The sequence below is a fragment of the Sinocyclocheilus rhinocerous genome, unplaced genomic scaffold (assembly GCF_001515625.1).
Source record: "Sinocyclocheilus rhinocerous isolate Xijiao unplaced genomic scaffold, SAMN03320098_v1.1 scaffold869, whole genome shotgun sequence".
In the NCBI taxonomy this organism is placed as follows: domain Eukaryota; kingdom Metazoa; phylum Chordata; class Actinopteri; order Cypriniformes; family Cyprinidae; genus Sinocyclocheilus; species Sinocyclocheilus rhinocerous.
The window spans coordinates 1,009,402-1,020,921 of record NW_015653483.1 but is presented as its reverse complement, the minus strand read 5'-3'; the positions used below and the strand labels follow the sequence as shown (position 1 = coordinate 1,020,921).

At 36.0% G+C, this 11,520-nt stretch overlaps 1 protein-coding gene across 1 annotated transcript in view; it reads left to right on the top strand.

Annotated features, from left to right (window-relative positions):
• Window positions 1-11,520, top strand: part of smap1 (small ArfGAP 1) — a 139,822-nt gene that overhangs the window by 38,930 nt on the left and 89,372 nt on the right. Inside the window, exons 2-4 of the mRNA XM_016522700.1 lie at window positions 1,753-1,886; window positions 4,341-4,426; window positions 9,845-9,920. Of these exons, the coding sequence (XP_016378186.1) occupies window positions 1,753-1,886; window positions 4,341-4,426; window positions 9,845-9,920 (296 nt within the window). The remainder of the gene's footprint in view (window positions 1-1,752; window positions 1,887-4,340; window positions 4,427-9,844; window positions 9,921-11,520) is intronic.

Sequence of the window (11,520 nt, the reverse complement as noted above, 5' to 3'; positions counted from 1 at the left end):
CAAAAAAAAAAAAAAAAGTCGCAGCTACAATGAGAAAGTAGCTAAATTTGGCGACAAAATCCCCAAATTGGCAACACTGTGTGGGAACGTCAGCGGGAGTAAACTAAAATAAAATATATATAAAATATATATAAATATTGATATTATGATATAAAATTACGCATCATCATATGTTGGTTTCGCTGCCCACTCCTACATCTCAAGTCGTCAACGTCAACTTTACGCCAGTGTATCATTGCAGGCATATCGAAAATGTTCTATTTTGCATGTGTATTTGCTCTTCCAAATGTTTTGATTTGGACTGTTTGAAACTTTTGAAACTGGGGTTTTCACGGTGCTGGAACACCTGGAGAATCAGGGAACTCCAAAAGAAACTTTCACAGCGCCTGGGAAATTCATAGAAATGAATAAAATCTTAAAAGGCATGGACATTTTTATAGTCAATATAATTTTAGTTAATCTTAATTCTTTAGCACAAACTGTTCTTTGTGTTTCACATCGTTTTCTATTCAAGTATTTGTAAGAATCCAATCCTCCGCAGGGGCACCGCACCCTTCACTGCACCGGGCTCCACTTAATGACAAATTAACCCTCTTTAATTGTGGGTGAGTTATGCAGCTCCTGGTGCAGCGGTGTGAGACACAATCTTGCAGCCTTTTATTGGGCTAATAAATCTGGGAGGGTGGCAGACGGAGCCTGTGCAGCCAGCCGGATGGTACTTTGGGGAGGGTGAGAGATAAGAGACTGGAAACCCGCTCTCTCTCATTACTGCAGTTTTCACCAGAGTTTTTCCTCCGTGTTTGGGGAATCTTATCAGCCTGTTCACGCGTCGCCCGTCCTCTTTTGTCATCTGAGCACAGAACAGAAGCAAGATAGCCATTAATATCCTGAGCAATCATGCAGGATAAATTATGAACAGTGAAGAAACTGAAGAAACAGTGCGGTATTGTTTGTTATGCTAATGGCTGTACTTGTAGTGTATGTGCGTCGATTTTTCTAATTTTTTTCCCGCAACCACGGATACGGCTCCGTGTTGCGAGAGAGCGTGAGACGGAGGAAGCGAATTGGACGTGTCCGAAGATGGCTGACAGGTGTAGATAAAGCCAAAGAGGGTGGGTGAACCACAGAAATCCATTTCCCAGCACACCCTGTGATTTATAGCCCGTCAGGAGCAGTGCTCTCACCAACGCCAACCGACCAGCCGAGAGCTGTCAGGGCCGCTCCAGTGCGCCCACACCACACCCCCCAGTCCATCCGCTTCCACGCACAACTTTTCACCCGAAAGCTATCGAGTTCTCACACTCATTTTCTCAAACAGAACTGAAAGATACACAACCTTTGCCCTTGTTAGCGTCTACAGTCAGAGCACTATCGTCCGCCCCCGTGCTATTACAGTCACTTCTGAGAGCTGAATATTGCACACCGGGCTTAAGATAATCACATGCAGTCTGTATTGTAACACAATTCACATTTTTCTTCTCCCTTTTTTTCTGTGGTTGATGAGATCAGGAGTCTCACAATGTAGTTTCACTGTTTTATTCAGGTACCTGCGGCTATTGACTGTTGATTCAGGTGGGCTACCTGCTGCATTCATCTGGCGCTTGGATCGAATTTTATCACGATGGCAAAATTCCATGGCTTAGATATTGGTTCCGTCACTGCCTGTTATGATGGCGTTATCTGTTTCAGATAATGGGAAGTGCTTTACTGCAGGTCTAAAATCTGTCTTTTTTTCTCTCTCTTTCCCCGCAGGACCTCGATGGGCCTCTTGGAATCTTGGTGTGTTTATTTGTATCCGCTGTGCTGGAATACACCGGAACCTGGGAGTGCATATATCACGCGTCAAATCAGTCAACCTGGACCAATGGACCCCCGAGCAGATACAAGTATGTGTGTTTTTGTTTAACACTTCACTATGTTCGTTGCCTTTTTCTTTCTTATGGGGCTCAACAGGATGTTTGGGGTCTGCTGATGTCCCAACTCTCATTCAACAGATTAAGGCAGTACTGCTCTTTCATAGTGTCTCACATTTGTTGATCACATGCGCTACTGTTCAAAAAGTTGGTAAGAATGTCTTAATGTTTTTGAAAGAACTTACCAAAGTTGCTTTTATTTGAACAAAAAAAGACAGTAAAACAGTAATATTGTAAACTGTTATTACAATCTTAAATAAGTGTTTTCTATTTTAATCTATTTTAAAATGTAATTTATTTTTATGAAAGCTGAATTTTTAGCAGCCATTACTCCAGTTTTCAGTGTCACATGACCCTTCAGAAATCATTCTAATATGCTGATTTGCTGCTCAGGAAACATTTCTTATTATTATCAATTTTGAAAACTTTTTATTTATTTATTTTGTTATTTGTAATTTTTTTAGGCAGAAACCAGGGTTATTTTTTTGGGGATGGATAATACAAAATGCATTTGAAATAGAAATCTTTTGTAACATTATAAATAATTTACTCTGACACTTAATTGTTGTCAATTAATTAAACTTAATATAATGTGTCATTGTTGAATAAAATAATGAATTTATTTGAAGAAAAAAAATGACCCCAAACTTTTGGATGGTAGTGTACATTTATTTTTGTCTTTCAAATGTAATTCTGATATTTCTGAAATTCTGGTCGAGACCAATAATTACTTTTACAGAAAGGCTGATATTATAAATCAATAATACGAGTAGGAAATTAAAACACGCTAAAACTAAAATAAATATTTTACAAGTGAGTTTATTACAACATTATAAATTTTAGTGCGATTATTAAATATATATAATATTATAAATTATATGATATGATATTATTTTATTTTATTACTTTTATTTAAATATAATATTTCCATTCCAAATAACATAATATAAAAAAGTAAAGATAAAATTGCTGATATCTCTTTGCCTGTTTTTGCCAAATTAATGTCATCTAGTTGGCTAACATGTGAGTTTTTATCCAAATTGCAAACCCTTGAAGTATCAGATAGAATAGTTTGAAAAGTATGTTTGTCATTAGGACACGTGTTTATCTAGTGTAGTGTGAGTGATGGCTCCATAACACACTGCTTCATGTAGTCCAGATAACCTTCATTTATATTACAGGTATACATGTGTAACTGTATTTGTGTGTCTCTATGTGTTGTGGTGTAAAGAGCAGTGTGGCTTGAAAGATTTATGAGTTTTTAAGCAACCAAAAGGGAGTCTTGGATCTCCCCTTTCCATATTAATTGACGTCTGAAATGGATAATTAATTCTTGATAGGTAATTACTTGTCTGTTTTTCAGCATCTTCTCTTCCTTCAGTCTGATCCATCCTCATATTAATTTGTCTCTGACAGACTTTGATGTACGTGACATTGAACTGATAATGCAAATGCGCGTAATTTGTATATGTTCGAAATAGCCTCGATTACAGATTTAATTAAGAATCAAGGCCATAAACTAGCACAGACAACTGAGCCTGTAACCAACGTTTTTTTTATTTATTATTATTTTAAAAAAAATCTTTTTCAGATTAAAAGTTCATGCATTTTACCACTAGCTTTATTAGGAAGTTAGGAACTGTGATGTGTGGCATGAATCACGGTACAGATATTTTGCACCATCACTCCTGTTGCCCCAGTGATTGTGCACACAGCAACCAATCAAATTCCACCACCTTAAAGAATGAATGAGGTCACTCTTTATTCAGAGGTCATTGCAGTACTTTGACATTGAGAGAGAAAGAGAGATCAATATAACTCTTTTTAGGGGTCCATAATGAATACGTAGCAGCATAATATATACATTAAATTTTTCCCTAAGGTCATCATTTATGCATTTTAAATTATGTGAAGGGAAACACTGTACAGAGATGCTCGGTTTCAGAGTTTATGCTTATTTAGATGACCTGCTTCTACATTAATTGAACTTGATGAATTTGTTTATAGATCGTATAAAGATTTTGTGCTGTATGTTTTGAATTTCTGTAATTTTAATAATGGACTAGTACACTAGTTGAGTTTGGGATCAGTTGACAAAACTGTGAAAGTGTGTGAATTAATTGTCAGTTTCCAGCTGAAATAAAACATTTGCAATATTTTTTGAAAAGAAAACCGTTTCATTTATAATAGGAAATATATCAAAATATTTGTTTCTAACATTTAATATGTGGCTTAAAATAAAATGTGTGATTGGGTGCTTGAGCTCTGATGTGTGTTAGATTTTTAAAATAATTGTATTTATTTACTTATTTAGGTTCTTGTTTTTTCTCCTTTTGGATGGACTTTGGGATAAATGGATGGTTTGTGTTGTTCTTCTTTTTCACCTGTTATCTCTCTCTCTCTTTTTGTCTGTCTTTCTCTGTTTAGAGTGTGCAGAGCATGGGCAACACCAAGGCAAGACAGCTGTATGAAGCTCATCTCCCAGAAAACTTCAGACGGCCGCAAACTGACCAGTATCCTTGAGTCTACCTGTGTTTTCGTTTGTAATTGTCATTACATTATGCTTTGATGGCCTTTGCTAGTTATTCGAGAAGTCATCATCAACTTTCTTCTCAGAGGCTGAGGTTAGTGTGTGGTACAGATTCATTCTTGGTCGTCTGCAGAGGATTGGCATGATTAAAGTGAAAAATCCTTTTCTTGGCGCTAGAAAAGACAAATTGTGGATTTGTAATATGGAAAGAACTGGGTATTTGTGAGTTTATGCTGTTGCGTCCTACTCTTTTCTTGTTGCTGCCAAATTCACACAAACAAAGATTCCATAGCCAACACAACTTCTCTCTTGTAAGCAACAGAAAAGGGTTTAGAGTATGTATGTAGCAGTGCAGTCTATCGCTTTAAAGATCTGCATGTTCTACATGTTGGGTTGTCTTGTACGCGGATAAATGAAGATATTCATTATTTGGTTGCCAAATACAGGGATTCACAGCACTTTTCGTCAAGATTTGTAGATAACTATTTTGATGGAGTATTTCTACAAATATATATGGCAAGATATTGCTCACAGTCCTTAAGCTTGCAATCAAAGTGATGTCAATTTGCATTTGAATTTGTAGTGGCTGGTAGAACACATATTTAGGTTTGCAATTGAGATTGCAAAGGATGTGTGCCATTTCCCATAATTCTATAAATCGTTCTTGTCTAACCCAATTCTATGAGCAGTGGATGACAATGCAGGGGCACACCAGTGATTTTTTTAATATTTCTAAAACTATGGCTTGAAGGCAGTTCTTATTTTTCAGAGAAATGGAAGAAAACCATATATAAAAAAGACATTCTGTACATTTTTGTTCCTTGAGATATTTAGTTCTAGGTGATGAACTTTTACAGTGCAGGGTCATGATATTGTTCAGGGCTTGAAAAATGAGGGAAAGGAGAGCTGTACTTTACTAAATGACATGCTTTTTGACATGCATGAAATTGTAAGTACGCTATAAAAAGTGCCGTCATTGAGCTCCACTGATTGTTTGTGCTTATTACCATGATTTTTGCACATGTGCTACCTTTCAAAAGTTTGGGGTCAGTAAGATTTTTTATCAGATTTATTCAGCAATTGAAAGCGACAGTAAAGACATTTATAATGTTACAAAAGTTTTCTATTTCAAATAAATTATTCTTTTGACCTTTATATTCATCAAAGAATCCTGAAAAAAATGTATCACTGGCATGTCATTTCCACAATACATTGAGGAATGAATTAAGCAGCCTTGAACTGTTTTCAGCATTGATAATAAGAAATGTTTCTAGAGCAGCAAATCAGCATATTAGGATGATTTGAAGTATCATGTGACACTGAAGACTGGAGTAATGACTTCTTTGTCACTGCAGGAATAAATAACATTTTAAAATATATCAAAATAGAAAACAGTTATTTTAAATTGTAATAATATTACACAGTATTACTGCTTTTACTGTATTTTTTATCAAATAAATGCAGCCTTGGATAGCATAAATAACTTATTTCCAAAAATATTTGATTGGTAGTGTTTTTAAAAATTGCACAATACTTTGAGGAAGATAAAAATAAATTAGTGATACATCTTGATTTATACATTTCATTTGTCAGTTCTGTCACAACAACTCAAACTGTTGTTCCTGTAGTTCCATCATGAGCTTTATATATACAAAATAAAAATGCAGTCGGGAATTCCTGGTGTAATGTTGGTGAATGTGGCAGACAGAAGCCTATGTGACTTCACACCTCTGGCTGCAGAGATTTAGAGAAAACAGCTGCTGTTTTAAGCACCTTCACACACAGCAGAGCTGAACAGGAACTACCTCACCGTCACCGCTGAGGCCTAACAGGAAGTCTCTTCATGTCTTTCAACCCTCCGCCTCATCCCTCTTGCCTCGGGTATCCTCCTCCGTCCCATTTCACACATCAGTCTAATTGGGTGTGTGTGGCGGCCGGGATAATTCCATGTTCTCCTCATTGGCGCCTTCAGAAAGCCTAATTGAATTTCCCTGGCATCCGCAGCCTGTTATCAGCACTCCTGCGTTTGGTGTGGATATGGAAATGGCTTCATTTGTATGCTGACCGATGAGGTACAATATTCTTAACCGTCGAAATGGATTAATCTGGACAGCAGAGGTGAGCTTCCTCCACAAACCAGCTTTGAGGGAATTTGCTTTATCACAGGTGTGGTTTCTTCAGATGGAAATGTGGATCTTTTGTGCACCAGTGTGGGGGTCTTTCACTCTCTCTCACTTCCCACTTATCACTGCTTCCCTCTCGTGATCTCTCTAATGGAAAAGTGTTAATATAAACGTCAAATCGGCAGAGAGGAAATTTGAAGTTCTCTCTCTTCTGTTGCTCATTGTGAATGGCATAGGTACCTTCATTTGGTGTGCTTTTGGTTTCTTTCTCTGTGTTTTCTCATATTTTTGAGTCTGTTTTTTTAATGTGTAACTCATTTATCTTTCTCCTATTGATGCCAGTGCTATTTTTTTATGCATGATCTTTCTTCCCGGCTCCTCTCTGTAACTTTTGCATCACGTCCTAACTCGGCGTGATGCAACAAAGCAACTTTACCATTTTAAGTTTAGGAATGTGCAAAACTCCACATTTTCAAAATCGACTTGTCTAGGTGCCTGAAGCCCTACTCGACTGATCGTCTTAAAGAAGCCCTGCATAATTAAGTGTTCCTGAGGATTTTTAATTAGCTGGTTCAGGTGTGTTTGATTAGGGTTTGAGCTGAACTTTGCAAGAAGGTATATCTCCAGGAACAGGATTGGCCTGATTTACATATGTTTTTGCATTCAAAAACAGTAGACTGAGCACAGCAGAACAGAAAACTCTCAAGTGTCTCGCAACACATTTTGGAAAGTAGGTGTTTTAAAGGGTATGAATGTAAAGATGCTTGGAACTTTTCCAAGAGGGTTTTTTGGTACAACTGGTTAGCATCTAAAGCCCAGCAAGCTGTCTGTACAGTATACTCATTAAAGCAACACAGCTAAAATTATATTAAAACAAACACACACATATATACTGTTTAGACATTAAGGCATTTTGATAGATGCTTTCTTTTTGTTTTGTTGTTGTTGTTTTTTTCTTGCATTGTTGACACTAACAGCAAAATATAATTTGTTCCTCTCAAAAAATATGGGTTTATTAATCAAATGGCTAATTCAGTGTTGGTGCTTTTGATAATTAGAATTACACTACTGTTAAAAGTTTGAAGTCAGTAAGGTTTTTTTTTTTTTAAGAAATGAATACTTTTATTCAGCAAGGATATATTAAATGGATCTGAAGTACCAGTAAAGACAAATCTTTTGTAACGTCATAAAATCCAAATAAATGTTTTTTTGAACTTTATATTAATCAAAGAATCCTAAAAAAAAAAAAAAAACTGTTTTCAGCATTAATAGTAAGAAATGTTTCTTGAGCAGCAAATCAGCATATTAGAATGATTTCTAAAAGATCAGTGACTATGTTTACATGGACATCAGTAATCTAATTATTTACCTTATTCTAAATAAGCCAATATTATGATTATGGTGTTTACATGAGTTGCTTTTAGAATATTCCTTTCATGTTCCCGTTTTACATGTTACAGTACATAGTTCGATTAATGGCACACGTCATTACGTCCCCACGTGACGCCATCCGACGTCCCCTCCGGAATTTCACGTATAAACATAGTTCTTCTTCGTGATGATGCCATGTACAGTTTTGGTTGTTTCATTTTTAATTTTATGAAAGCTTCAAGTGCAGTTAATTATTTGTACGTGCATACAGACGATGGTGGTGTGGAAGCTCTTTTATTTGCCATCAAACGGTTGACCACTGCTGTGTGTGTATCCTGTCGCAAAATGCGGCGAAAATTCCTACACAACGGTAATAATTTGATTAAGGGGTTTACATGTCTATACTGCACTTCAGTAATGCGACTAAAATAGGAATAAGTTACTCCACATGTCTTAATTCGATTTCTGTTTACTTAGACGACTATGACTTTAGCCGGATTAAGGTAATCAAAAATCTCTGTTTACATGGTAGATTCTTAATCAGAGTATTGTCTTAATCGTGTTAAAATCGGATTATTGTTGTCCATGTAAACATAATGATGCTGAAGACTGGAAAATTCAGCTTTGCTGCCATCACAGGAATAAATGACGTTTTAAAATCTATTATTTTAAATTTAAAGTTATTTTAAATTGAAATCATATTTTACAGTATTACCGTTTTTATCAAATAAATGCAGCTTTGGTGCCATGCTTCTTTCAAAAACATAAAAAAATTATACCAACCCCAAACTTTTGAAAGGTAGTGTATTTTAATTAGTTGTGTTGTTTAAAATTGGTCCTCCATGGATCACTTGAAATTCTTCCTAGACCACCAGTTTGAGAACCGCTGATCTTTTGTACTGAGGATGCTACAGGGGTTTTGTCGCTCACCCCTGTCTTTTCTCTTTCTCTTTCTTGCATTCTTTCTCCTCCTGACAGCTGCTTCTTCACCCTGATCCATATTTCATCAGATGCATTATTGTATTGTGATCAGGGATTAATGAGAGTGTAAATCCAATAAAGCTGCGTGAACCATCTTCACCCTGATCCATATTTCATCAGATGCATTATTGTATTGTGATCAGGGATTCATGAGTGTAAATCCAATAAAGCTGCGTGAACCCGTCCTCTTAGCATTTTACTGTCGCTGTATAAATTCGCTCTGTTAACAGGGAGTGAGATTCAGAGAGAGTGTGTTTTGATTTGTCTTTGGCCCCACTCTGTGCATGTGTGTTTGCTGTGAAACGAAAAAAAAAACAGGCTTAGGAGGATTTGGTCCATCTTTGTGTGATCCTGATTTTTTCTTTTCTTTTCTTTCTTTCAAGATGCAGAATGCTAAGTTGTATTCAGTTCATGGTCCAGGTGGGGTGTTGGTGCTCTAGTGTCTTTAATGGTGAGGAGAGAAAACAGCCAGGCTGAGAGGGCTGGCCTCTTTAATTGTAGCTGAGCAAGATGCCAGTTAAATCTTCCTAGCCAATATGAGATTTGACAAAAAACAAAAACAATGTTTCAAACTGGGCCTTGGATCAACATTAAAACAATAAGACTGAGATTTAAAGACCCCTATAAAAAAACAAGTTTTGTGGCTTTCAGTCTGTGCGCTTACTTTGATGTCATGTATATGCGGCATAATGAGAGGTATATGCTATCAAAACTTGTTGCAATAGCACAAGAAAGTCAAGCCATTTCATGGGTTTTAAAAATGTATAGTCTAGTTAGCAGTCAGCATCAAGCTTCTCCATGTCTCTTACAACCTCTCAGGTTAATTAGTGAATGCATGCCATGCTTGTTTAAATGCTGTGATGTTTAATATTATTTGTATTAGTCGTAAGCCATCAATATTTAAATTTTCCTGAGCAATGTTTCAGAGCTGTGGAGTTCTTCATCAGGGACAAGTACGAGAGGAAGAAGTACTACAATAAAAACGCTGTCAATGGAACAATTGTGAGTATCAGCATACGCTCATCCACTGTTGCTATCAAACATTATTTTGTTTGTGTGTATATGTGTGTGTGGCACAGCAATATTTCCCAGGTTTGTGATCACAGTATCTATAAATTCTCAGCAAAGTTACATTACTTCTAAACTGGTGTGTGTACTAAGTCTGTGCCAATACAATCATATATATAAAATATATAGTGTGATTCTTTCTCAGAAAACGCATTAATATATAGATCTCTCTATCAATATTTCTTTATTTATTCATATTTGAATTCATATCACATCCTATAATTTAAGTACACCTGCTAGCAAGCTATATATATATATATATATATACCGTATTGACCCGAATATAAGACAATGTTTTTTTCTTGGAAATACATCTGAAAAAACGCGGTCGTCTTATATTCAGGGTCTAGACTTTGACATGTCAATAATACACCCACAACAATAGGTGGCGCCAAATACGCATGAAACGAGTGTGCCATGAAATACGTAATGTAATGCGTGTTGTAAAGATCGCGAGTAAAAACAAACCTTACATCTGCATGAGTCGTGACTGTCACGTTAGCCTGATGGCACCAAACTCCCTTTGTGATTTTAAAACGTAAGACAGTACCCAGATTTGAAGACTACAGTAAGTACATTTTACCAGTTTTTACCATACTTTCAAAACAAAAATTAAAATAGGAAAAATATGCAATATGAAATTAATTGAAGACAAAATGTTTTTTACTGAGAAAAAATAAGATTTGGTTTTTAAAAAGCCTTTTTCCAAAAGGTACATCTGGAAAAAGGGGGTCGTCTTATAATCAGGGTCATCTTATATTCGGGCCAATACGGTATACATATACATATATATATATACATATATACTAGGGATGTGCGGGACTAGTCGACTAAACGGTACAGCTCCTACTAGTCGACACTGAAAACAATAGTCGATTACACGATTGTTTTGTTTTTAGACAATATAGCCTACACGAAGTATGTTTTTAAAAGCCGTTTTAATGCTATTTCTTGATAAACCTTCCTATTGTTTTCGACTTGTGTTTTAATATGTTGGCTAACGTTATATGAAGATTAAGAATTCTGTCAGGCTATTGATTGATTTTCCATTGTTCTGCATTTCCCCAGCTGATTTGAATAAATAAGCTATGCTTTGGCCGACGTTAGTGTATACTCTTCTTTTTTTATTTTTAACGACTGCCTAAAATGAAATTATGATAACGCGAGGCAAGTGTGCGGCAAGCGAATTCATTGAGGAATTTGACAGTGTGATTCATAGATTAAGTATTTCAAATATAGGCTATGCTACACGCACGCACAGAGTTTTTTTTTTCTTACCATCTTTTGGGGGTTTCTTGCTTTTAGACTAGTCAGCTAATCGGATACAAAACTTACGTTTAAACGTCAGTCAGATTAGTCGTCGCGCACATCCCTAATATATACATATATGTGTGTATGTGTGTATATTTGAATCTTTTTTGTCTATTTAATTATTTTATCTATTTGTGACCCTGGACCACAAAACCAGTCTTAAGTGTAAATTTTTTTAAATTGAGATTTATGCATCATCTGAAAGCTGAATAAATAATCTTTC